This window comes from Hippocampus bargibanti, linkage group LG13 (assembly GCF_051943395.1).
Source record: "Hippocampus bargibanti isolate YZ-2025 linkage group LG13, ASM5194339v1, whole genome shotgun sequence".
NCBI lineage: Eukaryota > Metazoa > Chordata > Actinopteri > Syngnathiformes > Syngnathidae > Hippocampus > Hippocampus bargibanti.
Genome location: NC_142746.1, coordinates 8,627,675 through 8,652,674, shown reverse-complemented (window position 1 = coordinate 8,652,674; position 25,000 = coordinate 8,627,675). Strand labels below are relative to the sequence as shown.

Here is a 25,000-nt window from a genome sequence, read left to right as displayed (position 1 = left end):
CGCACCTTCAATGAAATAGGTTTTCCAAGTATAATGTATAAATATATAAATGTTTTGCAAATATAAGGCACACCGCATTATCAGGTGCTGCAGTAGAGGCTGAGATTACACACTACTCTCCTACGGGTGCGAAACGGAGTCAGTGGCTGCTGACAGTAGTTGGAAGACCTGCTGTGGCTCAATATTACCGTATTTTACGGTGCATAAGTCGCACCCAAAATCCTTCATTTTCTTGAAAAGATGACCCCGCGCCTTATCCGCAGGTGTGCCTTATATGTGTAAGTAATATTGAGCCACAACAGGTCTCGCAACTAATTCAGCGGCGACCAACTGCTTGTCCCCTGTAGAAGTAGTGCGTAACCCCTGCCTCTACTGTAGTGCCTTATAATGTGGGGTGTCTTATACTGTGAAAAGTTTTATATATTTGGAAAATACACCATTCATTGGGGGTGCGGCTTACACTCCGGTGCGCCTTAAAGGCCGTAAAATACGGTACTTCACATATAAGGTGCACCGGCGTATAAAGCGCTGGGAAACTTTTCAAGAAAATGAAGGATTTTGGGTGCACTTTATACACTGGAAAATACGGTAATATTTTCAGGGATGGGGTTTGTAACACTCAATTTAGTGACTATACAATACATACAATAGAACCTTTTTTTTTGTTTCAGTAAGCTCATTTAGCAAGACGTTCCTGGACCTTTAGGCAATACACTCTGACCAATCTCAGGTGGTCTGAAATAACAAAGAAGACCCTACTATTAGGGTAGTACTTTCAGGATGTCCATGAATGTTTAGGGCGTTGTCTGCCCTTCCAGACCCTTTCTGAGTGTTCTTATTTTCTAAGGGTCCAACGACGAGACATTCCTCAAACCATGCGGCTATATAGTTGAGGGAAGTAAACAAAAGTATATTTTTGGTGATGTGTGAAGACAGGGGAAAAAGCTTTGATAGATTAGTCAACGAGACAAAGGCGGCCTGCAACAGGTTGGAATGAGATCAACACTATCAAGCAGGCCAGATACAAGCTGCGATACGTGTGCGGCAGTGTTGGAATGGAAACTGTGTGTGTGTGTGTGTGTGTGTGTGTGTGTGTGTGTGTGTGTGTGTGTGTGTGTGTGTGTGTGTGTGTGTGTGTGTGTGTGTGTGCGCGTGTGCGTGCATGCGTGCATGCGTGCGTGTGCACCGCTAATCTATTTATTTACCTGTCATTGGCTGCGATAATGGTTTTCATCCCTTCTCTGTGTCTCCGTCTATCAGCTAATGTGAGCGCCGGGTGATTGGCTCTGTGTGTGTGGGGGGGAGGGGGGGTTGTGCCGTATAATCAAACTTGTATTTTCTCATCGCACTCTAATCAGACCAATTACACGCGTGATGGAGAGCGTGGGCAGGCTGATGTGGTGGATTGATAAAGACACACACACACACACACACAGAAGGATTATGCGCTCTGTCTCAGGGTATCTCGGTCTCTTATCTAGGACAACCATCCCTGATGTGACCTGTCAGCAGTCCTGCAAGAAGGTGTCTCTCTTGCAAACCAGCGTGGGCATCAAATACAACGTTGAATGCCTCCTCCACACCCCCTCTCTCACTTTCCCTTTCTCAGACATTAATGCCACTTTTCCACCAAGCGGTCCATTTTGATACAGTTTAGCTTTTGAATGATTCCCAATGAAATGGTGACTATCAGTAGCCCGAGAGTGTGTCCTGAAAAGGGTCCTGAAAAGGGTACCCGGTATAAATTGAACATTTTCCGGCAGAGAAAAGGGGTTATGCAATGGGTAGTAAACATTTGTAGATAATGTTCCTGACCAGTCCTTCAGTCCTGCCGAAACATGCCTTGTGATCATGCCTTTTTCCCTCTGTTAACATACCAGATTGTTTCTCACTCGACAGTTTTCCCTTTATGAAAAAAAAATACACATTTCTTGTGCTCCAGGCGTATGACGTCTTTGCCAGCCTGGGTATCTCACGCCTCCTGGAGCCGTCAGACATGGTGCTCCTGGCCATCCCAGACAAGCTGACTGTGATGACCTACCTCTACCAAATCCGGGCGCACTTCTCGGGTGAGGAGCTCAACGTGGTGCAGATCGAGGCCAACAGCAGTCGCAGCACCTACAAGGTGGGCGACTTTGAGACCGACACCAACGCCTCCATCGGCCAGGACAAGTTCTATGCCGAACTCAATGACGTGCAGCCCCATCCCATTGATGACACCAAATCTAATGGTTCCAAAGCTACACAAGTCCCGCTGGAAGTTGAAATCACAGCGCCGCCAGCCACCTCGCAAACAGCGCCTCTGACACCCTCGCCTCCTGTCCTGGCGGCCAGCGTCACATCGTCAGCGTCCAACCTCCTGAAAGCTAAAACCTTGGACCTGTCCGATCTACCGCAGAGGTCGGATGGCGAAAGACCGCAGCAAAAGAGCCAGGCCATAGGAGATCAGGGCTCCTCTGTTATCCACACAGGGGGCCACCCTTCCATCCCCTCGCCCATTCATCAGAGACTGGGCTTCTCATACAACAGAGACGCTGACCTCATCAAGAAGAAGAGGGCCAGCCTCCGTCACTCCGAATCGGAGCCAATGTCTGACACTGGCGCACCCATCAACCACACGGAGGCGCTACCTAAACAGGTAAACAAAATTGCAGATGGACGTCCGACCATTTATTGGAGAAGGCGGCCACACAAATATTAAATACTATTGCTACCAACTTGCTAGCCACACATAATCACATTAATACACTAGCTGAATGGGCTCAACGCATGGACCGGCTAGTTGTTAACAGCTAAGTCGCTAACATTCTCTCAAAACAGCCACATTGACAGTAAAATTCACTTGACTTCTGTGTCACTCACCAGGCCAGGCCCTGCCTTTTAAAGTCACACACATTCAAAGTCACAGACTTAACTTTGTAGAACAAACAACAAGAAGAAAAATGATACTTTCTCTCTGCAGTGGGTTCACCTTTTTCATTTTCAGTGAAATGGAAGATTATTACCCTTAGCTTTCGCTTCCTCCTCAAACATTTGCCTTTTTATCCTGTCGCCTTCATCTTTTGCCTTGATTGAAACTTTGGTCTTCCTGTCTTGTCACAAGACATTGCGAGGTTGCGAGCATTAATTTCCCTCTACCTAAGCTTTTCATGGACGCTATTCTACGAGATGACCCCCATACCGAAATTGTCCCGTTCGACATTAGTCGTTATATTCCTCGTCGCCTGTCTTCTTCTTCGAGACGCCGCGGGGTCGGCCCGCTAGAGCCCCCCACCACCGCTTTGACATGTAATCATATTTTTCATTACAGTTCTCATCCCCTGGCTTGATGGCAGTCGCTGCCGTGACCAGTCAGGCGTGGTGATGCTGTGCCTTTTTTTTTTTTTTTTTGCTGCAAGCATACCTCATCCCGTTTCTCGCACGCTTTAAATACTTTGCTCCCTCCTCTCGCAGATTAATACTTCCTGTTTACAAGTGGAAAGGTCACAGGACAGGCGGGGGTGAAACGCACAATGACAGCTATGACACCCCCATTTTATATCTGTACTTATCTCGTCATGAAAGGGATATTGCCAGGTTTGCCTGTTTGCCTAATACAGGAAATACGTTGACCTATTCCAATTTACTCACAACACATAGAGACATGTTTCATGACTCATTTGTTGTTACATTCTTTTGTGATTAAAGCCCACACTTATATAGTATATATATTATTGTTATATTTATTTGAAAATCATGAAAATGAATTTCATTCCAGTATCTATCCCAGATCCATTAAAATAGTGGGTGTTCAAACTATGGCCTGGTAACCATTTGCAGTCGCAATTATTTTTTTGGGCACGTACAATGGCGCACATTGGTAGTGACAAAGAACAATGTTGAAAAATAGGTTCCACTACTCTCAATAAATTGGTTCACATACTGTACAGATTTTCTAATTTTTGTAAAAAATGAATATAAAACGAAAACACAATTTTTCTTCAAAATATTAGTGAGATAATTCTGTTTTCCGATAAAAATACTGGTTCATCCACATTATGCTGCGTGAACATCTGCTGTATGAAAATATGACCCTCTTGTACAATATTATACATTGAGAGTAATACAGTATTTTACTGTATTACTATGGATGATTATAGCTAAAACAAAAAAAAAACATTTTCAAAATTGGATTCAAATATTCTGTACTAAAAAGTGAAATAGAACAGAATTTTACACACGCAATGATTTTGCATACCGGGATAAATAGTCTTTCACATTTGGCTTTTCTTTTGCAGGAACCGCCAGCTGCCCCTGTTTCAAGTCCTTCTGTTGAGAAGGTAACCAGGTTGTAACATTGTCACCAGATTGATTGATCAACCAAGCTATTGATTACTCATTTGATTCATATAAAATTAATTTGTACATATGAATTGTTGCTAGCATGTCACTAGCACATCAATGTGCTTTACTCAGTGATAAGGAGATTTTATTTATCTACCTATCCATCCATTTGATTTTATTTATTCATTTATTTAGTAAATCATATGTTCGTCCTCTTTGGCAAGAGATGACCATATTCACTGGAATGGGGGGTGGTGAAGATGACTTGCGCATGAGTTTGATTAAAGTGAAGGAGAGTGGCGCAATGTCGTCTGCCTCACTCTCCCCCGCCCATCTGAATTCAGTGGCAAGACAGAATCAAGACGACTGGGGATGGGTCGGGATGCAGTGGATGACCACAGTGTTCTACGTGTCTCACTGTGCCCTACTAGCGTTCCACAACGCAATAATTATATGTATTTGCACAATGAATAGCAATGAGCCAACAATTCATACAGTTCACAAGTATTCATAAAATTTAACTAACATTTGTTTATCAAATTCATATAATTTAGGATAACCTTCTGGTATATGGCGTCTCGATTCTTTGCGCAGAAAGCCTTATCCCGACAGGAGGAGCTGAAGGAACGAGCCCGGCTACTCCTGGAGCAGGCCCGCCGGGACGCCGCCATGAAGGCCGGCAACAAGAGCATCTCCAACACAGGTGTTGCTGCCACACCGGGCAAAGGAAGCAACGTCTCCGATGTGAGTGTCACTCTCATTTTCATTCTACGCCAGCAACATTGATAATTTGAATCAGTATTACCCCTTTCTCTTGAAAATTTCGGGTGTGGGGGGCGTATGGGCAGTGTTCCAATCGCCCTCCTTCCGCAGTCTCGTTTGGCGCGTGTGTGGGAGGGGGGACTCCACGTTAGAATCTTAGTGCTGGCACAAGCACGACTATCATATACTGTACTTGAGCTCCTTGTAGTGTAAATATTTGCATTTTGCGACATAAACATTAAAAGCTTTTTGCGGCAGATGACTCGATTGGACAACCGAGTTTTGCAAAGCGCCGTGCATCTGTGGAAATGTCGCGGATTCTGATTCATTTTCTGATATAGCGCTTTAACAACAGCTGGAGCAGTAACTAAGTGCTTTGCTAATGCTGATACGCTCAAATGCGAGCTAATCACCTCATTTATAGCTAGCCGCCTTACAGAGAAGAGCGAATGGAGAGGGGAGAAGCAGCAGTAAAACAGGCCAAAATCTAGATGCTAAGTGGTGAAAAGAGGGAAAAAATGATTCTTTCTGTGTTATTTTATATTAAATACAAGTAGAAATAAACACCCTCTTGTCCAAAAATGTCCTCCAAAGCCAAGAGGGGAGACCTCCTGCTCATTAACTTGTGCTCACACACTCTTGACCGTGTCAAAAGCTGTCATGTAAACTTACTTCCTTCCCTTTTAACGGTCCTCTTGCTATTTCATCGTTCTAGACCCATAGAATCGTCGTGACACACTGGGCAAATGTGTGTCCACTTTTTCAAACAGCAACAACACCTGTCAAGTTGACAGTGGAAAAGTACATTTGAGGTAGAAATTGCCAACACGCTCCAATGAACACAATGCACTCAAGTATGAGCTAGCCGGAGTTGGAAGAAGTCACATATATATGTATGTGCAAGTCATAAGTACATCTCAAGTCTTAACTTTAAGGGTTCAATCAAGACCTTTTAACGGTTCCATAACCAAACACGTTATTGTCCAGTGCTGTATTGTCTTTTCAATGAAATGCTTAACTGACATGAAACTTCAGAAAAACGTTTTATAGCATCTAAAATACCCAAAACAGGCAGTATGATATTTTTATTTAAATGCAAAACACCGATAAAAAAGAACTTCAAGTGTCCAAAATCTGCAAAAAAATTGAGCTGCGAATTGGGCGTTTTCAGAAAGTCCCGCCCCCAGTTCGTGACGTCACACCAAGACGTCTTGCATTGCTGGAGAATCAAAACAATGGCTTCAGATTATGAATATGATTGAAAGCTTACATGTTTGCAATCGATTAAAGAATTTATTCCGTGTCATTTTGAGGCATCAGGGGTGGGAAATGTCACACCCAAGGGAGGCAGAAAATGGCGACAAAGCCGTGTAGGGAAGTCGTCAGCCCGATTCCACAGGCTGATAAATTCCTTCCATGGAGCTTGGTCGTCCTCTTCTGGCGGCTTTTTGGTGCAACACGAGGTTTTCAGACCAAACAAGTACCGCAAAATACATTGACGTGATGGAAGGACTGCTCCAATGTGTCTTTTTTTTTTCGGTCAGGGGCATTCCTTCAGTGACATCACGTACGGACTCGTCACCAACTCAAAAACAAGACTTCCGGAATATTCAGCGCGAGTCTTAAAACGTAAAATATAGCTACATGTGGTGGAATCTTATTAAAATACGATCAGTAGAAGTCATTTGAAGCCATTTTACAAATTATGGACACAACTTGTCCGGAGACGTCGGTTGTCGTTTAAAAGATCTAAATCCAGTTTTTGGGTTGGTTAAGGCAATGGCTCAGAAGTGCATTGGTATGGGAACTGCTGTCGAACACAATTGTGACAGGAATCTTGTCTTTCAATGATTTGAGATATATTAGAACCATTTTTAAAAATTGAGAGTTTCTGCATGTCCGCCTCACAGTAGTGCAAGGTTCAATTTGTCTTAATCCTTCCCGTGTGGAGTTTGCCTGTTCTCTTCGTGCCCATATTGGTTTTCTCTGGGTGCTCCGATTTCCTCCCTCATTCCAAAAAATTAAAACATCCATGGCTGGTTAATGGAACACTCTAAATTGGATTGGATTGGATTGGATTGGATTTGCCTTTATTAGTCTCACAGTGGAGAAATTTACATTTCACAGCAGCAATTGCCCCTAGCTTTGATTGTGAGCGCCTATGGGTGCCATGCGATTGGCTGACATTCGGTTCAGGGTGTCCCTGGCTCCTACTTGAGGATAGTAGGGATAGGTTCCAGCATCCCCGCTACTCTTATGAGGATAAACAGATTTGAAAATGAAATGATGGACTATTTCTGTCCATCACATATTTTCAGCTATGGTGGATGGATATGAAACATATTGTATTGTCGTCGATAAATTGAATGCAGATTTTCAACTGTGAACTGGCAAGACTCTTCAAGGCATGAAAGTCAAGTCAAATATAATGAAAAATAAGCCAGTCAAATTGAGTCTTTTCTCATAAACGGCAATTTTGGTTATGAACTATCTAAAAGGCGGCAGCTGCTAGTCCGTACCCTTGAATTTTCTTGACTGTAGGCATGCAAATACATGCACGTAATCCAAAGGAAACAAACAAGCAGCGTTTTCCAAGGACCTTCCAAGGTCTGCAGTGGGAGGAAAGCTAATTAATTCAAAGCCGCCTTTGCGGAAAAAGATGTGGCGTCGTCCTGTCCCGTCTTCTGAGATGGCCGACCATGTCTCTGACTTTCCAAGGACAGCCACCCTGCGCCACCCCCCACCCCCTTACCCCTGACATCCCCAGCAGCTATCCCACCACCAATGCGCCTATTGAATTGTTTACACTTTTTCTAATAGAAAGAATTGATCAAAGGAACGCGACGGGCCCCCAAGGCCAACGCGCTGATAATTGCCAGCGATTCAGATTAGATTACTCGATGTCTTCTTTTGATTAGCGTGAGTGTGCGTCTGCGCATGTGTGTTATCAGCCCTGATTTGCCATTTCCTTGCCGCTCGTCCAAGTAGCTGCCGTGCTGTTTAGCATGCATAAGGTGAGACTTAATTGAATTAATTCAGACTGGAAAGTGGCTAAGGAGAAAGGGGTGACGGGGAAGGATTGTCGTCTTGCGTCGGTTGCTGATGTGGCGTTAAGTGGTCTCTAAAAAATAATTATACATGTTTTGCCATCATTATCAGTTTAATGATGATTGGAAATTTACACTGGACAAGAGTACTTCATTAGGCTCCCTGTAGTATGCCTCTGTATTGGGGCTGAACGACTTTCTGTCATTTTGATCGAAATCGCAATATGAGACAACGCGATCATGTGATCAACAAAATCTGTCGTACCAACTACCCTTCAACAGACTTGCAATCAACCGGCATGCGACTTTGACGGGCAATGCAAACCAATCTGCGCCAAGGTGCTGCTTGCCAAATGCTAACCTGACGCGCTGCACCGAAGCATATTTATGACCATGAGCTGCGCTTGCGTGTCGGCGTGCTGCTTGGGTGCAGATCCCCTACTCTTAAGTAACTAAATTTTGCCTCCGTCGCACCAAATACGCAACACTTATAATAAGTATTGTTACCATGAAAAGTGAATGAGGAGTAATTAGCATTCAGTACCTTAAAGAGCAGAGCAACCAACTACGAACAGGAAATTAGAAAATTGAATTAATCCCTGTAGTTGGCTACTAATGTTAGTTCAATGTCTGCATTATTTTTGGAAACTGTTCGAATCGTGTCGGACCTTTTAAGGTCTCCGCCGCGGTCTTTTGAATTGGCTTTATGATTCGTGGAGGAGCTGAAAGCTGAACATAAAACATTTGACGTTTTCCCTCTTGAAGTGCTGCAAGCGATTGTGTCAAACTTGAACACGAGGCATGTGAAGTGAGTGTGTGCGGGTGTGCGTTAGCGCTTTCTTCTTTTGACAGCCCGTTCGGCTCTTGTGATGCAATGAAGCTGCATTACTGTTGCTCATTAACAGACACTGGCACTCTCGCGCGGGCACACATTCACACACTCTTTGATCTCTCCCTTGGCCGATTTAGACACGACACATCTCCACACACACTCCGACACACACCGTGCAAAGGAACTCCCAGGCCAACTATTTAGTTTCATTTGGGGCAGATGCTTCAAAAAGAAGAGTAGAGGGAGGTTGAATGGGGGACGAATGGGGGGGGGGTGGAAGAAAAGGGGGGGGGGTTGCTTGGAGGAGAAAAGTTTAGCTGAGTTAAAAGGTGCAGGCAATGTTTTCCAGAAGCGTTCCCATTTCTTACTGCTGTGTTCCACTCAAATGCGCCATGCCTTCATCTGTTATAGAAAATTCCGATGTTCTGCATAAAGTGTAATTAGGACAAATTCTGTACATGAAAAGGCACCGCGGATAAGTTGCGACATAATTAGGATTACATTAGTTGTCATGCGGTGGATACTCCCCTAAATGTGTTCAAAGTGTTCACCACCCAAAATATAAATATTTACATAGCATGTATTTAAGTGTAGAAATTAAAACACCCCAGTATTATTCGCAGTCGTTTTTTGCAGAGGATAAACGATACCCCTTGCTTAAATCATTGACTCCCAGTCCAGGCCAATTTGGCACCGGGTTACGCAGAGACAGTTACCAAAACTTTGTGTAAATGTAATATTCTGCGGCTTGCTCTGATTTCCAGATTATCCAGACATTCCTTGATCACAGATTCTTGCGGGGACTAGCAAGTAGCATTAATGCTAAAATCGTTGTAGTTTCTAATAATTTGGCAGGACCATTACTATAAAACAAGGGTGTCAAAATGCGGGCCAAAATGTAGTTATGGTTTCCTCTCTGGGGCCGTTATAAATTTGGAGAAGCTTTTACAATGTTTCATCTCCTCCACATATTACATATAGAGCGTTCAACACATTAATGAATGACCAGTTCTCAAATTTGAAATCCAAAATAATGACTGTTCTTGTGGTTTACATGGGAAAATTTAAATTTTGGTTGGGACTTCAGCAAGCATCATGGAATTTCACGTTTTATTTCCTTTTGCGGACTGAATAAAATGATGCGGCGGGACAGATTTGGCCTCCAGGCCTTGACTTAGACACCTGTGCTTTAAACGTTCAAATTTAAAAGCAATTTAAAGTTGATTTTTATGGCATCCCATTCACATCCCGCACGTTGGCAAATGGTCGAAGGTCAGCAAACAGTTGCCGAACCAAGGCAAGACTGAAAAAAGGCTTTGGGCAACTGGCTTGGGGGTTTAAACTACTGCCCCATTGGCCCAAACAACACAGGCTCCTTGTGCTTGGGAGCTGGTGAGGAAAAAGCTGACGATTTCACGAGGGTGGAGGGAAGGTTCTTGTTTTGGCCACAAAAGGAATGACGGGAAAAGCAGCAGAGTCAGGTTCAGAGTGCAGCCGATGGCGGGGGAGCCGCCGGGGTCAGCGCGGCGGAGACCCCGGCGTCCCCTCTGCAGAGAGGGTGGAGGCGTGTAAGCGAGGTGGGGGTCTCACGTCGGCAAAAATCAAACGCGACCCAATTATAGGAATCTCAACGAGTCAGTGAGCAGGCAAGTCTCTTACCTGGAAAACATAGAGGAATGTGTCTGTCCTCAACACACACACACGGTGAAGAAGTACGCATAGACACATCGTCATCACAGTGACAATTAACATGACTACGCCGCTGTGAAATTACTATTCTCGTCTGCTAATGAACAAGACGAGCTCAAGCGCGACAAGACACCGTGGACAAAAAGTAACTGGACATGACGCAATTTGCATAACAAGCTTTCAAACGGTGGAGTGTCACAAAAAAAGTGGGAAGAGTTTAACCCCAAACGGGCCTTAAAAAAAGAAAATGGACAAATAAAGTGGTGCCTTGAAATACAACTTTTATTCATTCCACGATCGCGCTTGTAACTCAAGACTCATTTCTCTCATCTTTTCGAATCAAAGTGCGACTTGACCTTTCCCAACCTCTTTTTTTTAAGTCACACAGACTAGACAGTCGTTACCCATACATGACATCAGCACACGGCTTGTTGCTATCAAATATTTTTAGAATCAATTCTATCATCCGTTAATTGAATATGATGTTTGCATTTAAGTAAATTAGAAACCATTTTGAATATTGATGTTGTATCACCAACCTTTTAGAAAGCAGATGTTTGCAAATATCTGATGTTGATTGAACGCAAAAGGTAATCTGTGATTCCATCAAGGACGAAGGAAATCAGAGAGTAAGTGAGAGGCTAAAATAAGAGAATATGAACAAGTTTATGTTCAAAAACCATTGTAAAAAATTCAAATGAATTTAATAAATCGACAAGTTGTCATTTAAGATTGACACCTCTCTTCTCAGTCATCCATTTCAAGACTCCCTTATTCTTATTTATTATTTGTTTTTGTGGCGGTGCAAACCAAGGTTGGAAATGGAAATCGAGAGAATAAAAGTGTTTGTGAAAGTGCAATGGAAGCAAAGTGAGAGGAGTAGACCTGCGTGACCTTACATGAAAGCAACAGTCACCGTGGGCTACAATTAGGGATGGCAGGAGGGAGAGCATAGGTCAAAAGAACAGGCACGCCCACCAGCGCGCGCATACACATTTTGTTTGGGAATAACAGGCACTGTGTGTTTTTACACAGAACTGGTATGACTGATGCCACTTTATTCAGAGAAAGACGAAATGCCATACCATGTATCTGTACAGTACTTGTTAAAATTCTCCGATACTACAATGCCGATATTTACCAGCCTGATATAAACGATTTTTGCCTTCAAAGTTGACTTTAACCCTTTGGTGGCTCGGCGGGTGCCCGGCGGGCGGCAAAGGTCGGTCGGCAGCGTTGCGTTGCCGGCTGAAAATGGACGGACACTGTACAATAAGAAATGTACAATGCACAACCTCAAATAGCAAGTCTTTAAATGATGTTGTGCCAAGTTTTGGTTCCAATCTCTCAGTTTGGTACCACACCAATCAAAATCAGTAAATTCTGTGTCTTTTTTTTCTCCTTATCATATTATAATGTTAAAAAATAGCATAAAAAAGTCAATATTTGTGTTATTTCACAGCACATAGCCGTTTACATTTTACCCGTACGGCCCACAAAGTTCACCTCGTGTTTATTTCCACCTTGCTCCGAGGCAATGATCACATCTGTTTAAAGGGCAAAGCATTTCGCTCACCTGCCGCTGACATATTTTTGTGTTGATGTGCGCATCCTGTTCGACCCGTCATTCTGCGCAAGTGTCCTTTGTCAAGTACTGACACACAAGGCCAGAGTTTCATATTTGGTCTTTATTATTGCTTGATGAATATGTTTTGTGTGCTTTAGGAGACATAGTTAATTTTGATATGAAGCCTTTCGCCAACTTTTTCATACCCTCTTATTTTTAAGAGGGAGTGGCAGAGATGAGCGATTATTCTACTAATGTCTAAAAATATATGCCGTGGTGGGTAACCTTGGTTTGAAGTTATCATCTGATGCTTCTGACAATAACGGAACAAAATACTGCATATTAAAAAGGGTGTTTAACTAGATGTTAAAAATGCCTATATTATATATAACATATTGAACGGAAATTTCTCAGAGCAACAAAATATTGTATGCAATGGATTACAAACTGCAAAATCAGCATCGCATTTGCCTGACGTCAGAATTGTCACGGCTCAAATTAAAGACAGATGCACTGCTGACAAACACTCAAATGGAGCAAAAATTTCATGAGTCCATTTTCACACCAAACGGGGGTAAGAAAAAAAAAAGCGGGTGAGGGGGAGACCAAAAGGGGGAGCTTATCGTCCGCCTCCAGACGGAGTGCGCGGATCAATGGGCGCGCGAGGTGGAGCCCACGGCGATCAATGCATTTGATAAAGAATTAAAGAAGACCCACTGTACTGTGCGCCTATCAATAGAGCCGACGCACGCATTCATTAAAATGATAGCGGCTATGTACATCAAATTTTGACCATGACAGGAAAACGTCATAAAAACAAACATGGAATGTATTCCATCAGCTGTTTATCACAGCTAGAAAACACCAGTGGCATCAGTCATTGAGTTCACGTCACTTCATTTCAGTCGGGTCTCGAATGTAGTCATTTGTGCTATTACAAACACTAAGGACCATTTTATCATTCCTGATTTTCATAAAAGCTAAAAGTTTACCGCTGTCAGGAAAAGGCTTCCAGAAAAAAAGTCAATAAGCCAATGAAGCAACAGCCCACTGATCACCAAGTTTGATCTTGATCTACCTTTTCATACTAATTGCTGTCCCATCCCTAACAGCTCTGGTATGACCTCCGTATGCAGAAAATTTCCGGTTCAACTTCATCAAACATTTGTTTCCCATTTACGGACACATTTTTACAGCTAGAAATTAACTCGCCAGAATATTAACTTATTCACTGCCAGACGATGTGCAAAAATATTTCCACTCCTGGAATTTGAATGGCAATGACAAAAACCCTGGCACTGGAGTGGACACCTTTTTGCACGTCAGGCAATGAATGAGTTAATACTTGTGAAACAAAATTAACAATGTCATATGTTTTAAATATATAAATAAATAAAAATACAAGGCGGGATAGTGGTGGCCTGGTTAGCAAACGCAATTCTTTAAATGCTATAATTGCACAATGGCTGTATGGTTTTATAAAGTACATCATCGTACAGTGCCATTTCTCAAATTCAAAACGTTACACTTTTCTTGACGTTTTTGAGGGTCAGAAATGGATTAAAATGATCTCCATTCATTTCAATGGGGAAAGCTGATTTGACATAAGTAAGAAGAAAGTGTAAGGCTTTGACTCTCTTATTTCATCAGAAAAAGAACAAAAAAACAAGTTTACGTCGAGCTTACTTTCATGGCTGTGGAGTTATCTGCATTGAAAGTGGGAGGGAAAAATATTGCCAGAGGTCTGACCGAAGCTTCAAATGCACCCCTCTGCAAGAAAAAACCCAAATAAATTCGGGAATGGCAATGAATGAGTTTACTAACGTTTGACATTTCAGTTTGTCATACAAACTGAAGTTATCATTGTATAATGTTGTTGGCTGAAATGGGGTGTTACCACATTATGAACCGATGCTACTATTCCACACATTTGGTTCGGCTCCAGGCATGGTCTCAAAACTACGAATATTCATCAAAGCAATGTTATGCTGGGAAGAAAGTAGAAGAATAAAAAATGTATGGCAACTGCTATAAAGGCAGCCATTCTCGAGGCGTCTACTTGATGTCACAATAACATGAAAACAAAGTTCGTCTTCTGGGTGTCCTCTTTTATCAAACTTATTTTTGACTCACTTATGTGTTACTATAGCTAAAAATGGGAAAAATACTGGATCATATCAGCCATGCTCCTTTTCTGTGCCGTTTACACGATACAGAAATTCACGACACAAAACTTGTCTCTAACTTGTATTCTTTGGCTTTTGACTCATCATGACTCACACTTGATTTTTATGTCTTTGTACTTTCTACAGTCTTTGTTTATTGTTTTTATTGTTTATTGTTGTATATAAGATATTTGCTTCATGTACAGCACTTTGTGTACTGCGGCGGTTGTTCTAAAGTGCTCTATAATTGCAATTCAGTTGGGGGTAATTGTTTTTTTAAATTGAACCATATCAAGGAAACCAGGCATGTGTGTAACGTCAGCGTGTGTGTGTGTGCGCGCGTGCGCGCGTCGTCGTGGTTTGTGTGGGTAGGCGAGATAGAGACCTAAAGCACCTCTCGACCGTGAATTAGCCTGTCATGACAAATGTCTCGACCTGCATGACTGGTCGCCAGACTGGCTGGCCTATCTGGGAGGTTGGCAACCCCCCTTTTCCAGTACGTGATTGTGTGCGGATGTGTGGCATCCGCCGCGTGCCCACGCCAGCATCTGTACGTAGCTAGCAGTGCATGCCCTCCGCGCACAGAAAAAAGAGCAACTAAGGCGCCAAACCTTCTGCTGTTTAAAAAATAATAATAAAATGGAAAGAGAGGAAACCTCCAGAGCAGAGAGGAGCTGTCGTCCAGACGCCAAGCCCACCGAGGAGCCCTTTTTCTCAGTCTCGCACTCAAGCGTTTAGCCCCTCTTCCCCCTGGAGCTGCCCAGCGGTCAACGACAGACAGGATTGTTCTCGCTCTTTCCATTCACAAAACATCTCTTTTCTCACTGTGTTTCCTTTCTTGGTCCAGTGTTTCCCACCGACCACCGGGTTTTCTCATCTTTTTTTCCGTTTTTTTTTTTACCTTGATCAAATCAGTTGTAGACCGGTTAGCTTTGAGCGGGAGATTTGCACATCTAAGTTGTCTTTCAATGTCTGTTTTCTTTTCTTTTTAACTCATTGACTGCCATTCCCGAATTTAGTCAGGAATTGAAAATATGACGTCGAGCGACATTCCCAAATTTGTTCGAGTTTTGGTTTTTCTTGCTCGGGTGCCGGTAAGACAGTGGCATGACCTCTGGCAATGTTTTCCCCTTCCACAAAGGGAAGCATTTCCCTTTTTCCATTTTAGCGCTTTGTTCTAGCTTCAGCTGCTGTTAAAGCGTGATATAAATCAATATGTATGTATTGCATTGTATTTTGGACAGCCGTCCCAATTCCAAGCTCATATAACTCCAGAGCCATAGAATTTAGGAATGTTCTCTTTTTTTCTGATGAAAGAAGCAAGTCTAAGGTTTCTTACGCTGCATTGAATGTTTTTTTGTTGTCTTTTGTCACTTTTTGTTGTTGTGCGTCATGTGGAACGGATACAGATTGTTTTTCAGCATTTTTGGCCACGACATTCATGAAGGAGGAGACTGTTGTGAGCGGTTGCGCCTTTTCGGCAGCATGAATATGCCAGTACTATTTTTGAATTGGAGGAATGTTGGTACCATTTGACCTGTCATCGCTGGACAGCTCTGGGGCGAAGGTGCTTTTTAGCGCTTGTAATGGGCAGCATCATCACAGCCCCGCTTTGTTCAGCGGAAAGGTCAGTGCTGTTGGACAGTCTGCGGCTGGATGGATGCATGGCTTGAGGAACCCGCGATAAGAAGAAAGGAGCGTCAGCGCAGAGCGCCGATGCGTATGTGGAACTGTTGCGGCTTGGAATTGAAGCAGATTTATGTGGAACAGGAGATGTGAGACAATCTCTTTTCGTCAATGGATGCTACAGCTGCGTGTTTGCTTTCAACATTTATAATAATAATAATAATAATAATAATAATAATAATAATAATACAGTAAACCTTTACAGTTGTTTAGTTTTTTTGTTTCCTTTCTTTCCTCTTCCTTTCACCCGCGACCCTAATGAGGAATAAGCGGTACGGAAAATGAGATGAGATGAGATGAGTAAAGTCTCGTTATATCGATATTCTCGTGAGTCAGAAAAAAATATCGATATAACCGGACTATCGATATATCCGATCCTGCGGGCATGTAATTTTCTCCTTGCGTTCATAGAAATAGTATCGTAATAAGCAGTACTATCGATATAACCGATATCGATATAACGAGACTTTACTGTAATAATAATAATAATAATAATAAACATACATTTCATTTATAAGCACTTTTCAAAGCTCTCAAGGACACTAGCTTATAGTAGACGTGCACATTCCACCATGACGTCCCTGATCCACTGCTGAAAAGGATACTTTGATCCTCTCCTCTTCCATCTAGAACTGCTTTATGTCACGACGAGGGTACAGCAAGTACTGAAGATTGAATGACTATCTGTGTCTTTGTTTTGTCATGTTATTTGTTGTTTAGTTTTTTTGTTTCCTTTCTTTCCTCTTCCTTTCATAACTTTGCTGCTGTGTTACTTCCGGGTAGAGTGAAGGCTGGCGTGAATGGCTGCCGCTTCTCACCCGCACACAAAAAAAATCATGTGGCTGTAAAGTGTCCTTGAGAGTTTTGAAAGGCGCTTATAAATGAAATGTATTATTATTATTTTATTATATTATTAGTATTAGTATTAGTATCCATCCATCCATTTTCTGTACCGCTTTTTTTATTATTATTATTATTATTATTATTATTCCTATTTATTTAGGCCTAAACCTCAATATTCTGTGAGTCCTGGAATTTGGGTGACAATGACAAAAATCCTCGCGCAGGAGTGGACAAATATTTGCACATGTCTAGCAGTGAATGAGTTAAACAATTAGTGTGAACGGGCTAATTTCACTCATTTACCATCCACAAGGTGGTGTTTGATCTCTTCTTGATTAGCTTTCCATTATGTGATATCTGATTTATTTTTTGATTGAACAGTCAATTTGGTATGAATACTTAAGCTCAAGCTTTTACGCAAGTATTTGCCCAAATGAAAGCAGGTAACCCCAGACAAAAATTGTCACAAGTTGCAGATGATGTTTGCTTGTCTTTTGATACAGATAACACATGGCATCAAATGTTGATTATAATATTGTGAATTGAGGAAAAAGTGGTCATTCGTGTCAGAATTTCACTTCCACTTCTTCTGTCATTGTTGTAACTGACATTGGGGTGCTCTTTCGATACCGCATGTTTGTATGACAATCACGTGTTAAAAGCAACATTGTCTTCATTGAATCAGTGTTTTTCAGACCTCTTACCCGAGATAGCATGTTGTCCTTTCCAATATAGTGTCCCAATACGCGTTCTCTTATTTTCTAATCAGCGTCTTTATAGCTGACTGAGCTTGGGTGGCGCAAGTCAAATGTATTTTTTTCCCTACGAGTTAATCCTTGCCCCTGGACAGACACAGTCAATTTCCCCATCTTGCTTCCCCCCCGGAATTGCACACCAAAAAATACAACATAGTGTTTTTTCCCCATCGTGTTTGGGGTACCCACGCTATATGCTTATTGCTACCCTTAAACATGCTGGTTGTGTTCGTATCTGCAATCAGTTCATTGCCAGGAGGCCCGCCGCCCGTGACATTGGCGTTTATCATATTACACTCATAAAAGCCGCATGAAAAACATAGTCAAATGCAAGATAATTACAACAAGCAAAAGACGGAAAGTCGTTTTTTTGCAAGGGAATACAAAAATGAGAAATAGAAAAGACGACTCATGTTTATTCATGAATCAGTCGTATACCGCTGTTGCTTGACTTTTGTCTCTGTTGAGAGAAGCTTTTTGCATACTAAATCAAAGTTCAGACTACTTTGCTTTCAATGGAAGGAAAAAAACGGATAATAATGTATTACTTGCAACTGTGAAAATGCCCTTTTCAACTATACAGCGGCAAAAGCATCCTTATTAACTCATTGGCTGCCATTCGCAAATTTATTCGGGATTTGAAAAGTGTGATGTGGAGCGCCATTCCCGAATTTATTCGGGTTTTTGTTTTTCTTGCGGGGGGTTCCGATAAGGCGCTGGTTGGTCAGACCTCTGGCAATGTTTTTGCTTTCCACGGGGGGCAGTATTTGTCTTTTGTTCATATTAGCGCTTTGTTACAGCTCCAGCTGTTGTTAAAGCGCTGTAAAGTGTCCTTGAAATGAAATGTATTATTATTATTATTATTATTATTATTATTATTATATACATCAATATGTATGTATTTTATTGTATTTTGGACAGCCACCCTCATTTCAAGCTCAGCTAAATCCAGACCCATGTAATTTAGGGATTAATTGTTCTTTTCTGATGAAAGAAGAGAGTCTAAGGTTTCTTACACTGAATTAAATGTCTACGTAGTCCTAAAAGTCAATATTCTGTGTTTCCTGCAATTTAAGTGAAAATGACAAAAACCCTGGCACTAGAGTCGACACACCTTTGCACGTCTGGTAGTGAATGAGTTAAATTGAGGATCTAATATACAGCCTGGAGGAATGCCGCATTAAAATTATTTTCAGAATGCTTTTGTCAGTTATTGTTGCTTGTCTTATATCCTTCCTAAAACCAAAAACATGTCATATTGTCACGATCTGGTTGGCGTCCAACGGATAGTGCTGATGGCCCCGCCCTCAGTTGCACAGGTGTTGGTCGTCCTAATCAGTGGCAGTTAAAAGGACTCCCAGCACGACCATTCGGGGTCGGGTCATTGCATTGTACTGTGTATGTGTTTGCTTCTTCACCCTGTCAGGTTTGTTTCATTTTGGCAGATTTTTACTCATGGCTTTCTTTGATACTTTGTACTCTTCTGTTCGAATTACTTTGATGTTTTAGATTTTGTTCCTGCTGACTTTATTTTAATACAATTTGTCAAATACATCCTGCTGCTCCCTCCTGCCTGCTTTTTTTGGGATCCACAACCACCATCACCACCCTGCATACCATGACACATATGCGTTTCAAAAATGATGTCCTGGTATGGCCTCATCCACTCTGCCCCAAATAGTCAACTGTTTTATTTATTTTTTTCCTTCAGTTGGAACAAAACTGACCACAAAAAACACATTAATCTGATAGCGCAAATGTGTTATTTTCTTTAATGTGAGCAGAATTATATTAAAGACTTAACGGCTCAGCCTTTTTTGGAAAGTCACCTGGCACTAATGTTTATTGTTGAAGCCTTCAAAACTTGCGTTAGCATCAAATCTGTCCATCCCTTGGGTCTCAGGCCGCCTGGAGCCTATCACAGCCGTCTTCTGGTTGTCAAACTCAAGTCCACTTGCTTTTGAACAGTAGTCTGGCAAAAAAACACAAATTCAACATTGCAGTCAGTCGCCTTTGCCGGTTTACACAGGATTTTTGTCGATTTATATTTTGTAAGAAGAAAAACACATCAAAGGGCCTCAAAAGTACAGTATATTTTTTCAGGAAAATTAGATGGAAATATAAAGAATATTTTAAATAAAGTCATTGGAGCCTTTCAAGTTTGTAGCAAAAAAAGTTTTGATTATTCAAAACTGTATTTGACTATTAAATGTATTGTCTTGATTTATTTTGTTTCTTTTAATTTGTTAACCTGACAACCACCCTCCTTCACACTGCCAACTTTTTTTTAATTTTACACTTGTGATTGTCTTCTCTCACTTTTAATTCTTTAGTCTTTCTTTCCCCCTATTTCCCTAATGTGTGTGTATCATTATCTCTTTAAAGGTCTGTTCCCATCTCCCTTCGGGGATCCCCTTGGGCACACACACGCACACACACACACACACACACACACACACACACACACACACACACACACATACACACTCTCACAGAGTGCATTAAAGTTGCCTGCCTCAACAATGCCGCTCCATTGTCCCCGGCACCGACAATGGCTACAAACAAACAATTGACATGGAAATGGAGAGATGTAGCTCATTAGCGGGGCGCTGCTTGTTTTGTTAATGGATAAATGGAAGCTTCGCTTGAATAGGCGGGCACCTTAAAAAAATGAGAGAGGAGGGAAAAAAAGCCTTGCTTCAATATGGAGAAACCTGATTAATAGGAAACCACAGGCAGAGAGAAGTTACTTCTCGAGAGTTAGTAACTTCAGGCGGTTTCGGCGCCTATAGTGTGTGCGTAAAATGCGTCAAATCTATTGTGGTAAATATGCTCTGTTTACTTTTGCACCACATCTTTGCCTTTTAAAAACAGACACCATGATGTGGGCGCTGATGTGTGCTTGTCGGGATGCTCATTATTTACCTGCCATTTAAGTGTTTGCTCACACAGCGTGCGCGTTTGTTATCAGTTAAATCACATTGAGCCAAAGATGGCATTCCTGACATGAGGCTGACATCGATGGCTCGATACCGCATATGTATTTATTGTGCGTGTTTGTGTTGGCAACAAGTGGTCATTTTGATTAAGACTCCCAGCAAGACGTATTAAATGTTGTCTATTTTATCTGGCCCATTGAGATCAATTTGGAAGGATTTGTTGCCTTTGGGAGTAAGTATCTCCAAAATACTTCTATGATTTTCTTAAAACCTTCTCAAAATATTCTGCCCCCAGTGATTGTATTACAGTGCAGTGCCATGCCCCTAGTGGTGGGAGTAGTTAAAACCACCAAAATAGTCAGAGGGGTAGCCATTTTGATTGATAACAGTGAAAAGATATTTTAATCAACCAGTTGGGATGACAAATATTGGCGGTCAGCTCACATATGGGACCAAAAAATATTGTTTGTTTTGTTCACGTTGTAAAACTTTGCCATTCAGTTTAACATTGTCCGTCTTTAGACAGAGTTAGAAGCAATCAAATTGGACAAAATCCTTGAAACAACTTTGACTCTGGAATTGGGTGGAGTGAGACTAAAATGGTATCTCATTCTAAAACGGCAGACTTTCAGATTTGTTTTATTTTATTTTGATATGGCTCTTTGGGGCTTTTTTTTGTTGGTCCGTTCACTGTAAGGCAAGCTTACCAAACGTCATTTTTTCAAAAGGAAAATGCCTTCACGCCTTGAATTTTCCAAAACGTTTTGCCTAGCAAGACATTTGGAATTTCAATGCTGAAATACAATCACTTTCCTGACAAATTAACCTTGACATCATTTGATGAAATTGCTCATGTTTTTGTGCACAGGAACGAGATGCCGAGCGGCGGCGTCAGCTACGTGAGCGAGCCAGGCAACTGATCGCAGAAGCTCGATCTGGAGTCAAGATGTCAGACATGAACCTAGACGTCTCAACTGGCGATACTTTGAAGGGTGGCAAGGCTTCTGGCCTGGCTGGAGGTTAGGACATGCAAGCGCGCGCGCACACACACACACACACACACACACACACACACACACACACACACACACACACACACACACACAAGTCTGCTACTTGCTATGCTAACACTGTAAGCACACATTGCTATTATGCTCTCTCAAGGGGTTCTGCTAATCCTCAAAGAAAAACAACAAAATGTCATTTTGCGCTAACCGTGGGTCTGGATCACGCGGTAATTGTTAATCAACACAGCACAGTCCAATGCCATTTTAGCCTCCAAATAGCCAAGCTGTCTAATAGCCGACCTGTCGGATCTGTGAAGCTCTGCCATTGACACTCCCTGCTGCTTTCCATTTTCCTACAAATGATGGGGTATTATGAAGATTAGCATTATCAAAGCCTTTGCCATCGTCGCTTGTGTCCGATATGTTAACGATAAACCCCTCTGTTTTTCGGGCATGTTTATTATGCAAGATGATGGACAAGATGGGTATGGGTGTTACATCAAAAGTGTCGTTAGGATCAAGGACGACGGAAACTCTTTTCACAGTTCGGAAAGTATTTTGAAGTTTTACACCATTGTTTACTAAACTGGGGTATGCAAGCACTTTTCAGGGATGGTGGAACATTGTCAAACTACTCAATACCCTTTATTCCTATTTGGTATGGTATCAGCACTCATTTGTCTGTGTAAACTGTCAGTCAGATCAGACTGTTTGAATCCCAACTGTCCACTGACTAGTGTCCTTGAGCAAAGCATTTGGAACTTCCTCTGGACCATTGCGGCGGACATGCGCTCTTCTTTAGGAGGACAAAGCAAAAAAAGGCGACTTGAATCAAGAGCAAAACAACGTACGTCCATGATGGCGATTGATTTAGTTGCACCTTCAGCGTCACTGAATTGTGCTAATTGTTGATCTCATTAAAAATGGAGACAGAGGAAGGATGGGGAAGAGGAAAAGTGCTGTGGGCTGCGTTACACAAGGCCTGCCGAGCAGAACGGTTTAATCCTAGCCTCCCTCTTTCTCTCTCTCTCACTCTCGCATTCTCCTTGAATGCCACTCAGCCGAGCCGCCGCCACCCTCCCGTGTTTCTGCCTGCAAAGAAACTTTCCAATTCTAGCGCCTTTAATTAAGCCTGGGCCACTTGCAAGCACGCCGCGCATCGCGGCTAGCAAATTAAGTAAGAATTTGGAGAAAAAAAACATGCTGAAAACGCTGTGATTGTTTGTCTCTCTCTCATTGTCATTTTTTTATGTTAAGTCATCAAACGTTATTGTCATGCTCCACCTGATTTAAACTCCTGATTTTCATAATTGAGCAATGTCAATTTAAGTTCCGTAGGAATATTATTATTTACGCATCCCTGGAAATGGGCTGAAAGGAGCTTAACATGGTGGCTCCAAACACAAGTGGAAGACCAATATAGTCTAATAGTGATAGAAGGTCTAATAGTGATAGACATGCCTACCAAATTTCAAGTTTACAGGGCACCCCATACTTCGGGATTTAATTTTCTAAATATTTGGGTAAAAATCTAAATGACTTCTGGAAATGGCTTTAATTATTTTAAAATGGCTACTTCCAACCTCCAGATCAAACTTTGTGTGTAGCCTCGACCATGGGCCGTAGAGATTTTTTTTTTTTTCCCAGAATGAAAGTTATCCAGACCAAATTTCCTCCTTCTAAATTTGCTTTTAGGAGCTGAGTTGATTTTGAAGTTGTTCTCTGAAATGGATTGTTTGTGACCATTGTGAACCTCTGACAGACGAAGCTGGCTGAATGTTCTAAAACTAACAAATTTCCCTTCTTTACTATTGGTCCTATTTTTCTCCTTATCATGTCCCGCTTTACTAACAACTCACAGACATGTTCGATGATGGAGAAGAGGGTTGCTATGGCGATGATGGCCTTGATAGCAATAAGGGTGAGGACTTCGACGTAGAGGGTGACATTGTTGACAACGCAGCCTCTACGTCTGCGATGGCAGCCGACGCGCTGGAGGCGCCTCTCCCAGCTCTATCCAGCTGCAGCCGGGGCCATCTGGAGCTTACTAACCCTAGCTCTGAACTAATATCCTTGGGTAAAGTTGCTGGCTGCTGCTGTGCTACACTGTTTGCTTTCTAGTGCTTCTTTTTCCACACTCAAGTATTAACTTTTCTTTCACATATGTAGTTTTAGGGATGCAAAGCGCTTTTTAGTCAAAAAATGTTCGTTCATGTTTTGGTCTTTACCTGTTCTGTGATTGGTCGACGAGGCTCCATAAAAGACATGAAAACAATACACAGTCTTTAAAGTTCACTATCTGTGCTCCTTTGTTGTTATTGTTGGCTGCTGCTTCCGCATTGATGTCAGACACTTTAGTCGCCTTTGTATTCTCAAAGAACTTAATAATTAAAAAGTTGGAAATAAAGTGATGATCAGGCTGAGCGACGGGAAAAACAACAACATAATTGTCTATCAATGATGCTCTTAACTTGCATGCATGCAGTCATGAGAAAATAGTCTTTTTCTGTTGAATTCATTGACGTGTGAAGATATCATACCAATAACCCCCCGAATAGCTCAATAAGAATTGCCAGGAAAATATTTTTAAATCTATACAAATACAAATAGTGTCTTAAAATACTATCTTAAAACATATCTTCCAATAATGATCGTAATTTGGCATCTTGGCAAAAAAGACACTTTTACACCATTAAGAAGATCATTAAAAAGTCAGCCCGAAAGAATACATCAAGTATTTGGTGCTTTTAATTTAATTCAAAAATACAATTTCAATTATTTGTAATAATATTTTTTAATAATTATTACTATTCTGATTATTTATATTGTATTATATTGTGTTATGTTTAATTTCTTCCCCTGGTAATCAAAAAGTATAATTTATAGCTTTTTTTTCCTTTAATGTCATAATTACTTGATTTATACATGACCATTGAGAAATGTACGATGCTCAAAGACAACTACAATGAAAATAGATCAAGTTCATTTTCACAGTGCATCAATTTTAGAGTAGCAATGTTGCACAAATATTGGTAGGAATATTCCTCCATTAAATGTACGAGAATATCAACAAGGTGAAATGTAGTCCGGTGTCATGAATGCATCAATTGGCACGTGACACACGGAAAGCTCTCCCTGCTCCTCTTTCATGTCCCTTCACACCGCGCTGCAACCTGGCAGGACTGCTGTGCTTGCCACTCCTTCCCTGCAAGTGGCATTCTGACGGTGATGCAGCTGAGGGAAAAAGTGCAATAAAATATCACATGCGTAGCAATAGTGGTCGTAAAAAACAGTCAAATCTAACACACTATATAACGTTTGGACTCTTATCGAGAGTACCAATAACTCACTTTTGGTGGAAAAAAAATGTCTTCTATGAATGTGA

The 25,000-nt window shown here is 41.7% G+C and overlaps 1 protein-coding gene across 5 annotated transcripts in view; it reads left to right on the top strand.

Annotated features, from left to right (window-relative positions):
- The window catches only part of ehbp1 (EH domain binding protein 1), a 123,913-nt gene that overhangs the window by 63,720 nt on the left and 35,193 nt on the right, over positions 1-25,000 (top strand). For 3 of the 5 annotated variants that reach the window (XM_089011954.1, XM_089011953.1, XM_089011956.1), the window contains 5 exons: positions 1,943-2,638; positions 4,278-4,319; positions 4,918-5,067; positions 21,477-21,627; positions 23,477-23,692. In XM_089011954.1, coding sequence (XP_088868080.1) covers positions 1,943-2,638; positions 4,278-4,319; positions 4,918-5,067; positions 21,477-21,627; positions 23,477-23,692 — 1,255 coding nt within the window. The remainder of the gene's footprint in view (positions 1-1,942; positions 2,639-4,277; positions 4,320-4,917; positions 5,068-21,476; positions 21,628-23,476; positions 23,693-25,000) is intronic. The other 2 variants (XM_089011958.1, XM_089011957.1) reach the window with 1 other exon arrangement.